The 14,451-nt window shown below is 31.4% G+C and overlaps 1 protein-coding gene across 4 annotated transcripts; it reads left to right on the top strand.

Annotated features, from left to right (window-relative positions):
• The first annotated feature begins 2,883 nt into the window (after window positions 1-2,883).
• LOC101514424 (polypyrimidine tract-binding protein homolog 1-like) lies at window positions 2,884-10,207 on the top strand. Of its 4 annotated transcripts, XM_004491767.4 has the most exons (11): window positions 2,884-3,191; window positions 5,233-5,442; window positions 6,777-6,839; window positions 6,921-6,994; window positions 7,102-7,197; window positions 8,165-8,222; window positions 8,299-8,403; window positions 8,481-8,562; window positions 9,242-9,354; window positions 9,567-9,831; window positions 9,996-10,207. In XM_004491767.4, exons 1-11 carry the CDS (start codon window positions 3,009-3,011, stop codon window positions 10,010-10,012), a joined length of 1,266 nt encoding a protein of 421 aa, XP_004491824.1. In that variant the 5' UTR covers window positions 2,884-3,008; the 3' UTR covers window positions 10,013-10,207. The 4 variants fall into 4 exon arrangements, 3 of the variants coding, with proteins under 3 accessions (XP_004491824.1, XP_004491825.1, XP_004491823.1); XR_003471980.2 differs by lacking the exon at window positions 9,996-10,207 and having other exon boundaries at window positions 9,242-9,468; window positions 9,567-9,706; XM_004491768.4 differs by lacking the exon at window positions 9,996-10,207 and having other exon boundaries at window positions 9,242-9,307; window positions 9,567-9,710.
• The last annotated feature ends 4,244 nt before the right edge of the window (window positions 10,208-14,451 follow it).

Here is a 14,451-nt window from a genome sequence, read left to right as displayed (position 1 = left end):
TACAATTATCATTCAATAAGAGGGGCCCAAATTATCTATATTAAATGGAATGGCCTCGAACACTAGCGCAATAATCATCCAAAATTTTATTTATTTATTGCACTACAAGTGACCTTGTGATATATAAGCTTTTGAATATCATCTTCATCTATGAACTCTTTATTGCCCCATGGGTTTCTAATTTCTTCGTGAGCTTTACTCATTGCTCTTATAAGTATCAATTCGCTTGCGATACAATTTGACCTTAATTAAATGACTAATGATTTATGAATTAGAAGAATAAGACGCACCAAAAAATAATAAAAAGAGAAACTACATTTTGTTACTATTTCTATCAATTTTTTTCGTCCGATTTTTTTTTTAAATTGTTACAACTTTTTTGGCATGTATAAAATTAAAAGTGATATTAACTATTGTTTTGTCATCATTGATCTTAATTCACTATCAGATAGAAATAAGTGAAGTGTGATAATAAACGATTTAAAGTTATCATATTGATAAAGATGTTGAGAATTTTATCTCTCCCTACAACGTAGCACTAACGAAAACTAAAATTTGTCAACAAAAAATAATAAAATCTATAAGATTTTAAAAGATTGTTATGAGATAAAAAAATCTTAAAGATCAAATTGAATTGAAAAAATCTTGAGTTGCAGTTCAATTGATAGTGAGAATGAATCAACGATGATACTTATCTCTTAAGTATCAGGTTTGATTCGCACGGAAGATAATAGAACAAGAAGATCGTGAATAACAGTGCCGGTAATTGAGACCGCACCGTTACACTAGGCAATGTGAACATAAAATAGTTGCTTATTCTCTTACTAGCTTATAACAACCTTATTCATTAGTTCAATAAGTTAGTTATTCTTCTATTGCCTTCTTAACCATGCGAGCCATTCACAAGCTTCATGATTGAGCAACTAATGGGCTAGCCCATTGAGATTGTAGAGGTTCAAGACCCAATTCACGAGTGCCAGTGATCAACACAAAGGGTATTGTTTCCTTGCTTTTTTGAGGAAGTACTTAAGGAACATCTCAATCCTAAGAAGAAGAAGAAGATGTCGTTGATTGGTTACTTGAGTTGAAGAAATAAGATCGTCTCTCAATTGATCTCACCAATGATCACAAAAAAGTTCTTTAAGGTACGTAGGTTTTTCAAAATCTTATATTTTTTCGTTCTATAATTTATGCTATATTGTTCTACATCGGTTGATTTTAATGTACTTTACCTTAAAACTTCTTTTTAATAATTATGGTTGAAATATTGGCTCTCGAAGTTGGAAGTAGCCATTAGGTGGTTATTAGAGTGGTGATCAAAGGAGATGATTAAAGTGGTGGATAAAAGAGGTCAAAATAGTGGTTAGAGAGTAGGAATGATATAAGGTGTTACTCAGAGTGGTGGTTCAAGGTGCACAAAGTGATAGTCAATGGTGGTGGTTGAAAGTTATCTTTGGAGGATGTCATAGTTGTGGTCAACGGGTGTTGACTGATAATGGCTATGGTGGTTGGAGTAGTGGTTAACAGAGACCAGGGTCGTGGCCAAGAATGGTTGATATGGTGGTAACCAAGTGTTTGAGTGGTCGAAGGTGGTGGTTGGAGTGATGGATGATAGTTGTTGGAGTGGTAATTGACGACGATCTATGTTAGAGTGATGATCGACAATATTCAAAATGGTGACCAATAACCACCGACAATGATGTGCTAGAATTAAAAAAATTAAGAATTATAAAACCTCATTTTGTCATTTTGGATTTTAGAGAAAAAAATGTTTTTAAAATTGAATAAAAACTAACTTAACTTCATTTTACTAAACAAAATTTATTTTTAAAATTATCTAAAAATAAAAATTACACTTTTGGTTCCTCAAGTTATTTTGAGGTTTTGCATTGGCCCTTTAAATTTTTGTTCGATACATTTACGTTCCATTTTAGTCCCAAAAGTTATATACATTAAAGATTTTGTTCCCATAAGTTACAAATTTCAGTCACTTTGGTCTCTTAAGTTACAATATTAGAGACTATTTAAAATGACCAAAATATATAATATTTGTAACTTAAACGAGTAATATAGAACGAAAATAACTTAAGGACTAAAGTGTCCAATATTTATGACTTAAGAGATCAGAATAACAGACCAAACATAAATGACTGAAGTGAAACATAATATTTAAGAAAGGATAGTAACACATTCAATAACACATTTTCTAACACCTTGTCTTTGGTTGATTAAAATTCATATAAGTCATACCAAATTAGTTAGGTTTCTTATGGAAGGGATGTAGGTTTTAATTCATCAAAGATAATATTGAAAAGTGTGGGTTCGTTTGTTTAAGATTTAAAAAAAATGTGATTTTGGCTTTATATTTAAAAAAATAATTTTTACGATAAATTACTTGAAAATAATAGAAATTGTTTTAGATTCATTTGTTACCGTTTAAAAAATAATAATTTGACATTCAATACTTTAAATATTCAATAATAGAGATTTTAACATGATAAAAATTATTTTTTTTTAAATGTATCTTTCAAAAATATTTTTTATGAAAAAATTTTCAAAATAACTTTTCATTTTTTGAAATTTCATTATCTAAAAAAAATTGTAACAAATAAACGAAATACTTAAAATGATATTTTAAAATAAAATATTTAAATTAATTTTTTAATTTTTTTAAAGATATATTATAACAAAAATATATATTTTTTTTAAAAATAATAAACAAATCGACCTATTATTAAAAATATTTTATGAGACCAGAAAATGTATTAGAGAAAGAAAAAAAAGCAAAGAAAAACTTAACCATTTACATGGAATAATTAATTCAATGAAATAAAATAATTCAATAAAAAATAAAAGCAATCGCATTACATAAAAATTCACTTTTGCCAGTGGGGATATACACTAACACTAGTAGACGACAACAAACAATCCCTTACAATCTTCAATTCAATCTCCTCTTTCTTCTTCATATCACAATTCCGTCTTCTTGAATCGGAAATCTTCAATAAATGTCAACATCAAACCAACACCAGTTCCGTTACACACAAACCCCATCCAAAGTTCTTCACCTTCGCAACCTTCCTTGGGAGTGTTCCGAAGAAGAACTCATTGAACTTTGCAATCCCTTCGGTAAAATCGTCAACACTAAATGCAATGTCGGCGCCAATCGCAACCAAGCCTTTGTCGAATTCGTAATTACTAACTTCCTTATCTCTCACTCTTTTCAATCTTTTTTTACTACTATCATCATCGTTTATAAATATTAGGGTTCTTTTAATTTTAATCATGCATTTCTTGATCTAAGACTAGAGAGAAATTGAGTTCATTTTAACCATTTCTTTATTACATAATTTGAGAAAATGAAAGTGATTGAATGTAGTGATATGTGTTAGTGTTGTATTGGTAGACATGTTGGGCGTTGGAGACATCTTGATGGTGTTAATTTGTTTGCCTCAATCTCCTTAGGCTATTGTTATGTTGATTGTTATAGGGTTTTACATTGTGTATTTCTTGATCCAAGGCTAGAGAAAAATTGAGCTCAGTTGTTTTATAAGTACGGGAGATAATGATAGGTCAAGGATTAATGGCAATTTAGGGACTAGTTATTATTTTCTATGGTTTAGAGCAGTGTTGTCAAATAGGCGCTATAGCGCTATAGTATAGTGGAATTTGAACAAAATGCTATTGCTATGTAACACAATATTTAGTAAAAATTGTTTTCAAATAGCCACTATTGTGGTATAGCTTAGCAAAATTTGAACATCTGCTATTTTCTGCAAATTGACAACATTGGTTAAGAGACGAAATTGGAGAGAGAGTGATAGTTTATGGACCAAATTGATGGGTTAATCACTACATAAATCTCCTTAGGCTATTGGAATGTTGTTTGTTATTGGGTTCTACTCTTTTACTTAGGGCATCTATATTAGGGTTTTGAGGAGTGCCAATAACACACTTTCTACACACTCTCTTTGATTGGTAAAAATTCACATAGGTCCCACCAAATCATGTGGGTCCCATATGAATTTGGTGGGACCAATGTGAATTTTAGCCAATCATAAAGAGTGTGTTAGATAATGTGTTGCTAGCATTATTCTAGAATTTTTAACCAAGCATTTCTAGATCCAAGACTTGAGAGAAATTGAGCTTAGTTTAACCATTTATTTATGACATAATTTGTATCCTATGAAGCACATGACACAGGCACGACGCTAATGTATAGACAACAATGATAATTCGAGAAAATAAAAGTGAATGAATGTAATCCGACGTGTCAGTGTCTGAAAAAGACATGTGTCTCAGACACCAGACACGCCTTCAATCTAAAGTGTTGGTGTTATATAGTTCGCATCAATCTCCTTAAGCTATTGGAATGTTGTTTGTTAATGGGTTTTTAATCATCCATTTCTTGATCTAAGACTAGAGGAGAATTGAGCTCAATTTAACCGTATCTTTATGACATGATTTGCATCATATGAAGCGCAAGACATATAGACTTTGGAAAAAACCTTTGATATTAGTAAGAATAAGGTTCATAATCATGTTTGCATAGTATTTTTAACAAGCACTCATAGGTAGTAAAGAAAATGTAATTGATTTTGTAATGAATATGAATCTTCTGAATAAGAGGATCCCATTTAAGTTGAAATCAGTTTCTGCACCCCCTTGAAACTGCTATTAGGCTTCTAGGTTTGGATTTGGTTTGGTAGCGGACTAAATCGTGACTTTGTAGCCTCTAGATCAAAGATCCCATAGCACATCCAGCCAGAAGTCCCATTGACTCTTGCCAGAATTTACTCCACGTTCTACTATGGCTGTTCAACTTGTTTTGAGACAGCTTGAAGAAGCCTATCTATGTTTAGATTGATGATTTGATATATAGCGAATATTGAACCTGCCATAAGATGGAAAATGTTTAAATCATAAACATTTGTTTCTGCTGCTGTTTGCCCAGTTTAGCTTATTTCCCTTAATGGTGGTTTCTTCTCCCGCCCCCTTAAGTTCTCACATACACATTCGGATTGGCCAATCAGGACAAAAATTAAGGGCTTTTGAGAAAACATGGAGGCAGAAAAGAAGCTCAGTCCCTTGATTAGTATTATAACTTACAAGTTAAAATCTGCCAACTGCAATGTATTTTCTTTTATTTGATGATATGGTTCCTGGTCCTTTTCTGACTTTCCAACTCAGATTTCTGAATTAGTGAATTCTCAACTATACCTTCTTTTCCAGGTGGATCTAAATCAAGCAATTTCAATGGTTTCATATTATGCTTCATCTTCCGAGCCTGCTCAGGTTCGTGGTAAAACTGTTTACATACAGTATTCCAATAGACACGAAATTGTCAACAACAAAAGCCCTGGAGATATTCCTGGAAATGTCTTGCTGGTAACTATTGAAGGTGTGGAAGCTGGGGATGTGAGCATTGATGTTATCCACTTGGTAAGTGCTGCAAAGTTGTTTTGGACTTTTGGTTCTCTTTTGTGCTTGTGATTTTTTAAACTCCTTGGGTGTGTTTATGTAGAAGCACTTTATTCTGCTTTGGTTTCTTTTATATTCTTATTTTTGAATTAGGGTTTAGATCTACATGCTTTATCTGCTAAGGCTTATGTCTGAACTTTGAAGTGAATATTTAAAAACATGCCAGAAAAAGTGTTATGATCCAAATAATATGAAGGGGTGTTTTGTCAAATAAGGGTATGATTATTCACATAAATGGCTTCCAGAAATATCTCGCTTTTTGGGTCATCAAAGCCCTTTTTTTGTTAAGAAAGTTTGGGATGTTTCAGTATTGCGGATTAGGATATATAATTCAAAAGCACAGCCAATTTTGAAGTGTTCATTAATATCATTAGGCAGTAACTTATTCACAAAAATAATTTATGTTTCATACTATTTTATTTTTGTGCTGATAGCACTTTCCATTGCACTGATGCCATCTTCAAATAACAAATTAAACTTTTTAAAATTTTTATTAGGTTGCAAAAATAGGGTTATCAGGTATGAGTACTGGAATGGGGTACAACAATTTGTGAATTCTGGTAACCTTTTTGAGGGTTACTTAGTTGGAAATAATTAGACTGAGTTAGTTGGAGGGTTTGACTGTCTGTGATGTATATATAAATATAAGAAGGCCGTAGAGGCACACTATCTTGCCATTTTCAGAGACTTGGGGCCTTTGGGATTGGGGAGAGCTGCTGACCCTTGAAGTTGTGCAGTAGTGAAATCACGGGAGAATTTCCCCAAAACTTCTAGTATAATACGAGTGTCAATCAATCTGCTTAATATTTTGGTTTTGTCCGATGTTTTTCTGGGAGTAGGAAGGGTTATCTCATAAGTGACTGGCTAGGAATCTTCCTTTTAATACTCTACTCATATACAATTCCATTTTTTTTTTCATTTAACCATGTGAACTTTTATTTTTACCCTTTTATTTACATTTAGAGAGAATCCTGATTAAATCATCTCCCACTTTTTACTGGAATCGGTTGAATCACAGATGGTGTTCTCTCATATTTAGATACTTTTGTTGGAGACAGTTTGGAATTATTATCATGTGCGTCGTACTCCTTTCTAAGGTCACACAGATGAGTACAGGTGTCATTCTGCACTTATTCCTCATCTGTTTGAAACTTCCTTTTCCTTCTTGACATTACCTTGTAATCTTTACATTTGGGATGGTTCCCAATCATCTGCTGTCCTATTATCTTCTGACCTTTTTATTTAGGGAGAAGCAATGTGATGCATGAACTAGTGTTTTTTAATTCTTTGTTCAGGTGTTTTCTGCTTTTGGTTTTGTTCACAAAATTGCTACCTTTGAAAAGACAGCAGGTTTCCAGGTTAGTGAATTATTGTCAGCTGCGCTTCCTTCAATGTCCCTGACTCACTGTAAGAATTAACTAAGTTTTATGCCATGACAGGCTCTGATTCAGTTCACTGATGCCGAGACTGCTTCTTCAGCTAGGGAAGCACTGGATGGAAGAAGCATACCAAGGCAAAATTATTTTTGTATTTCCCGCTTACTTATCTTACCCTGTCTTTAGTTCACTTCTTAGTTTGATGGTTATAATTTTTGCTGATTAACTTGTCATTTGCATCCAGATACCTGCTTCCAGATCATGTTGGTTCTTGTAATTTGCGCATTTCATACTCGGCACATAGAGATCTGAATATCAAATTTCAATCTAATCGCAGCAGGTAATGGTGGAAGCAGGCAAGACAACTATCATAAGTTATTCTTCAATTATGTTTCTTGATGGTTTATTTTCTTAGAAACTTAGGCAAATTGTGAAAGCTCTTGTATGTAATTTTTCTTGGGGTTCTCTTATCTGCTAATTGATATATGTGCTTTTATCATCTAGGGGTTACTGAAGCTTGGTAGTCAGGATTCGGTTGAGTTGCCATGACCACTTTGTAAATTCCTTGATCATTTTCCAGCTGTTTATATGAAAAATACTTTATATTATTTTTTTCTTGTTTTGTATGGAGGTTCTTAACTTCAAGACTTGAAGCCTTGTTTCCTTGAATATGTAATTGTAAATAATTTCTTATTCTACTTGCTGCTTGGATAACATTGTGTTAAAATAATTTGACTTAGTGATGGTGAGTTGTGACCTCTTAATTAATTGTTTGCGAACCATAATTGTATCAATAAGCTTGTGTTGTGAACTAAGCATTTCTTCTATCATTATATTTTGAAAATTACATAAATATAACAGGGTTGTCTCTTAACTTTTGTTATTTATCATTTATATTTCTAGTCAACCATTTTGGTTCAATGGCTTTATCATCTAGCAAGATCTTCATATATGTTTAATGGGATAGGGCAACCTGGTGCTACAAGTCCCACCATGGTAGAGTACAGGGAATGATCGGACTCATTTTAGATCTATTATTATAGACAGTCTTGCATTTGCAAGAGTCTTATTCCACAAATTGAACCCGCGGCTTCATTGACAGTTAGTCACATGGCAACACCTCTAAGTATTGTGTCAAATGGTTGATGCTTCCCTTAGCTATATATGTTTAGTGTAATCAATTTATTTTCACAGCTTTGGCTCACGGATTATGTTTTTATTTAATATGCGCGGCTATATTCCTATTTCTCTTATAGATGTTAGTGCGTCAACAGTTAATAATACTGATTTTGTCCATAACTTTTCAGGGACTATACAAATCCTATGCTCCCTGTCAATCATAGTGCTATGGAGGGGGCAGCACAGGTGTTTTATTATTTTATTCTTCAATAACTTTTAGCTTTTTCTATTTTAGTATGTGCTAAGAAATTGTAATCTTCAGCCTACTATAGGTCCTGATGGGAAGAGGAGAGAACCGGAGAGCAATGTACTTTTGGCTTCCATTGAAAATATGCAGTATGCTGTTACTGTTGACGTCATCAACACGGTGAGATTTTATATATTTCAGTAAAATTTCCTAATTTGTTTGTGAATTATGCACTCAATGTTGGTCTATCTTTACAGGTGTTCTCTGCATTTGGTACCATCCAGAAAATTGCTATGTTCGAAAAGAATGGTCAAACTCAGGCACTAATTCAGTACCCTGGTAACAATCCTACTTGTCTGTTAGTTCTTGAGCTTGTGCACTATGTTCCAGTTTTATATAGAATTTCTAATGTATATATAATTATATAAATGCCTACTCTCTCTCCTTAGTTTTCTTGTCTTTGGATTTGGTGGTTCCTTGGATTGAATGATTGATAACCCATAGGCTGTTTTTCAGTTGTTTTGATAATTTCATATCAGTTCAATTCCAAATTTCGTTTTTCTTTTTGTTGATTATTTCATTAACCAAATGCTTGCCTTCTACTTCAATGCTGAATTTTGATGTTTTTGTGGTAATGGATAGAAATAATTATGGTACTTCTCTATGAATTTGAGTTAAATTGTATTTTCATCCGAGAACTAATTATGATTTTAGATGTATGTCTATTAATGGTATGAAATAGAAACTGGTCACCCTTTGGAGCATTTCTTGAGTCTCTTTTTCAAGTCATGTTTTTTCCTTAAGTTATTTGAGGAGGATCTATTGTATTCCCTTTTGTTGTTTTTATTTCTTTCTATTAATATATTTTTCTTTATTCAATTTATTTCTGCCTTTTGTGTATTACACTCTTAAAGATTAGGGTCCATTTTACATGGTATACTATATACATTTAGTTGCTGTGGGAGTTCTGGCACCAGATTGGCTAGAGATCTGATCATTTGTAATTGTTTTTTTACAGATGTTGTAACGGCAGCAGCTGCTAGAGAAGCTTTAGAGGGACATTGCATATATGATGGTGGCTATTGTAAGCTTCATCTATCATACTCTCGTCATACTGATCTCAATGTAAAGGTATAAAAAAAATGTGTTTTTTGAGTTAATGTTAATGAGGGGAAAAAATTAGAGATATCCTTAGAGAAGCAATGTGGACACTTTCTTGATCGGAAAGAAATTTGAGACTTAAATGTATGCTTCTTGACACTTGATTTACCTATAATGGTAATTTGTTTATGACAATTGAATGAGTCTGAGTCTAATTTTAATGTTGTATGTTCTGTTTTCAGGCTTTCAGTGACAAAAGTCGGGACTACACAGTGCCACATCCTAGTTTGGTTGCAGCACAAGTTCCTGCAACAGCTTGGCAAAATCCTCAGGCTGCACCTATGTACCATGCCGGTGCCCCTGCTTTTCAGACTCAAGTTCCTGGAGGACAAGTGCCGTCATGGGATCCAAATCTGCAGTCAGTTAGACCGAGTTACATATCTGTTCCCGGTGCTTATCCTGTTCAAACTGGTGCAGTTCCTCCTATGCCTGCCTATGCATCAACAGGTATGCCGACCACTTCCTCTCCTCTTTCTCAAAGCAGCCCTAATCCAATTGGAATCAGCCATCCTGGGGCTCCTGGTTCGTCACCTGTGAGACCTGGTGGGGCTTCACCAGGTCAGCATTATTATGGTTAGAAAGTTTTAGGTTTACTTTTACCTCAATGATAGGAGAATGGCTTTGTTGATGATGGAAGTGCTAATATTACTCAGTTGCTGTTCAGTTGGAAAGTACCCCATCATGGCATCATCGATATTATTAGTCATTTTAATTATGAAATTTAATTTGCAAGCTTCAAATGCATATATAATATAATACTATATGATACGCACTTTGTCTCTTCATCAATATGTTCCTGTATAAGTTCTTTTCATTTTGAAAATCTTTGAATATTCACTTGGGCAAAATGAATTTAATGAAAAACTTTAATTTGCAAGCTACAAAATCCCATATTTATTATTATCCCTTTCTCTCTTCATTATGTTCCTTCACTTGTGCTAACTGGTGATCAGCGCAATCAGTAATCTCTATTGTTTATCAAGATTGAACCTATATTGTCAATTGCGGAGTCGTGGAGCTGCGGTGAGGTTTGCTGCAATGCGTTTGACTGGTGAGCTGTGTTCAACAGGTGCAGCCGTCGTGGCTGCAAATTGTGTCAAGATTGGGTTCTCCTTTGTGTCGTAATCCTACATTCGTATTTGCATTTAGGTTCACAACAAATATCCCCATTTTTAACTGTTATGTTTTTTAAAAGTGTATAGTTCATTTTGAAGTATTTTAATTAATTTATTCTTCATCTTCTTCACAAAGAATAAGTGTTTTTCTCTGTTTACAAACGTCTTCTCCTTTATGTTTCTCCTACTTTGGGTGCGATGCCCACTCATTTCTCCTCCTACGCGTGAAGCTCGTGTTTCTCTTGCTTCTCCTTCTTAGTGCGAATAATCTCACTGTTCTTTTCCTACTTATGTGAAGGTTTTGTGTTTTCCCCAGTTCTTCTCTGTATTTTGGTCTCCTTTCCTATGTTCTTTGGTTTTATGCGAGAATAATGAGTTGTCATTTTAATTATTTTTTAGGACTTTAATTAGAAATTAAGTTATATTGGGGTTTGGTTTTTAATGTTAGTGAGGAATGAGCTAAGTTCATTATAATTAGACTTAAATGCATTAATAATAATGAGACTTAAGTGAATAACAATTTTAGTCCCTCGGTTGCATGAATTTTAGGATTTTTCTCCACCATCTCTAGTTTTGAACTTAAGTTTGTTGGTGACTCCTCTTCATTAATGATGTAGAACTATATTTGATAACATGACAGTGTTGATCTAGATTAAAACTTAATATATTATTATGCATGTCATGATTTATTTGTAAAATTTTTAAAATTATTTCTAAATAATAGATATTACAATTAATAAAAACCCCAAAAATTGAGAATTCCCTCAAATTTATAACCTCCCATTTCTCTTTGTAAATCCATAAATAGTGTTTTTAGAGACTACGGGAGAAGTCGAACATGGTTGTCTTTTTTGTATCAAACTTTTTTTTGTAACTTAATCTTCACATGTATTATTTTCTTCATTAAAAGTTATTTTGATAAAGAAAATAATCATTACAGTTGAAAGAAAGTTTTAAAAGTGTTATGATAATAGGTTTTGAAAAAAGTCATATTTTGAAGGGAGGCAATATTAGGTACTGCATGTGCATATGCATGTCCCTTCACTCGGGGACACATGTAAGGGGGAAAGATCATTTAATAAAGGGTCGCATTGATTAAACTAGAAGAAATACCGAACCTAGCAGCTTATTTTCAATAATTGTAAAGAAAATAAATCAAAAGAGAACCTTATTTGTGGACATAATTGAAGGATTACTGTTTATGAGCACTCTCCTCTGCTTTATTCTTGCATGTCTTTCTTTATATATGCCAATGATGTGAAAGATAACTTAAAATTGGTTGCAACACATACACTAGTGAGTAACTCGATTAGTGAATCAAGCGACACTAAAAGAATTTAAAAAAAGGTTAGCGCAACTACTGATTTACTTACATTTGTTTATAAAAAATAAATATTATCTTTTTGATATTTTTTCTTTTTTTAGTAATGAATTTTTCAAGTTTTTTTTTTTTTTAAATTTATTTTCTATTTTCAAGTTATATTTAACTATTTTATTTTGTCAATTATATTTAACTTATCAATTATTCGTTTACTTACATTATTCGAGAGATAGATTAAATGAGCGAGTCAATGAAAGATAAGATAATTGATAAGTAAAAAATAATTGATAAAATAGATATTTAACTATCTCTATATTTCTACCTTCGTTTCTTAATTTAGGATCCTCTTCTCCTTTTTTATAAATTTTTTTTAACTTTTATTTTAACTTTATTAATTATTTATTTATCATCACACCTCTAATAATTTTACATAACCTTTAGCAAATAAAATGGCTATAATAGAAATATAAACTAATTCTTTCTCTTAAAAGACAAATTTATAATAACGATACTAATTTCTTAATTCTCGTGATTTAATCAATAATAAAATATTTATAGACTCTTCAAAGGATGCAGTTTTTTCGACAACTTCACCTATTAATCAAAAATACTTAAATTAGTCTTTGAAATTGTAGAGTTTATACGAACTTAGTCTTTCACATTATCATTATTTTAAAATAGTCACTAAAATTATAAAATATTAATCAAGTTTCTCCATCTATCTAGATTTATTATTAAATGCTCACTGACATTATCACTTGGTTTCAAACTCAATTTAGTCTCTACAAATACCAACAAAGGACAAACTTAATTAATTTTATTTATTTATTTATTTATAATTTTAAGAGATTATTTTAAAATATCGATAATATTAGAGGTGTGCTAAAATACTACTACAATTTTAAGGATCAACTTTGTATTTACTCTTCACTTTTTACTGAATTAATTAGGAAATTTTAATTATATATTTTTGAATCAAATATATTTTTGGTTCTTATAAATATAACTTATTTGTTTTTATAACAATAGTTCTTTAACTGTTTTCTATCAATAATTTTGGACTCCACTTTAAGTCAACTTATGTGTATCATTAGAAATTTTGAATAATTTTTTGCATGTACGTTTAGAACAATATAAGAATATGTCCCACAAAAATTTAAAATTTATTTATCAAGAGATGAATTAAATATAACTTTTTAAGCTTTTAATGTCTGAAAATTCATATTAATTTTATCTTTTGTTAAAACTTTTAAATTTTAGTATGGGAGATTTTTTTAATATTTTAAATATATTATTCAAAACTTATAATCACACACGTGAATTGGCTAAAAATAGATACCAAAATAATTGATAGAAATATTTGAGATACTATTATTTAAAGAAATTTTTTAAATAAATTAAAAATAAAATATAACATAATTATATGAATCAAAAACTTATTTAACCAAGTATTTTTTTTATTGATAAAGGAAGTTTTAAAAATTTAATTAAATACTATTACTATACTATAGAACATATACATGTGTATTTGAGTGTAGAATCATATGAATGCAATGTGGTTGAAATGTACAACAATGTGAAAAGTTGGAAGAAAAGAATGTAACTTTAAATTGTAGTACCTTTTGACTTGCCATACACACCACAAATGCATGTGCTCTATGTGAATGTGAGGTTGTAATCCATAACACAAACCCATGTCCATGTTCTTTTTATGGGTCACATAGCATTCAATTATGATGATGCACTGTCATTGTCTTTAAACAGTGGTTAGGCTAATCCCAAGTGCAAGCAAGCAAGACTAGTAACATTTATTTTTGCTGTTTCTTCACGTTCTTTTGGCATAGGTATGTGTACTTTGTAGCCTCAGGCGTTGACACTGCTCAAAGGTAATAAATAATATGTTACTATTATGTTAGATCCAAAAATATAACTATATCATTAAGTATTTAACATAGCATGTTTCTAGTGAGAACAAGAATTACTCAAGTTTTTATAAAGAACTTTTGACTTTGAGCTTTGCCTTGGGATTAATGTTTTGTTTAGTAAAAACTAACTATAGTTTAGTAAAATTAATGGTTAAAATAATATCAAATAAATATAAATTTTACGATATTATTTTTGACAAAAATATATTTTTACGAAATTATGTTTCTTTTGTTTTAATGCTTTGAAAAGTAGAAAAGGGAATTTAATTTAAATCGTTAGGATAAATATAATATGAAAAATAATAACAAATTAAAGCACAAAAGATAGAAAACATCTTAAAATTGTTATAAGTTAGTGTAGTTTGTTTAATACTAAATTAGTATATATAAAGAGATTAAATATGTTTACACCAATACAACTGTACATATCCAAATTTATGATGATTTATTAAGATATTGAGACGATCAAATTAGTATGTGGTCTCATTGCTCTATAGTCCAAAGAAACAAGGGTTGTGAAAGAGTCTCTCCCTGCTTCTAATATAAAGGGCATGGTTTGACCTAATCAAAATATCTCTCACTTTCCAACTCATTTCACTATACTGTACCTTCACTGATTTTGTCTTTGAAGTACCTTTTGCATGTACTCCCCCGAGGTAGGATTTTGTGTTCTAGACCCAAATAATTATGCTAATGTGAAGTCCTG

This window comes from Cicer arietinum, chromosome 3, assembly GCF_000331145.2.
Source record: "Cicer arietinum cultivar CDC Frontier isolate Library 1 chromosome 3, Cicar.CDCFrontier_v2.0, whole genome shotgun sequence".
Lineage (NCBI taxonomy): Eukaryota > Viridiplantae > Streptophyta > Magnoliopsida > Fabales > Fabaceae > Cicer > Cicer arietinum.
This window is presented reverse-complemented; position numbering and strand designations above follow the sequence as displayed.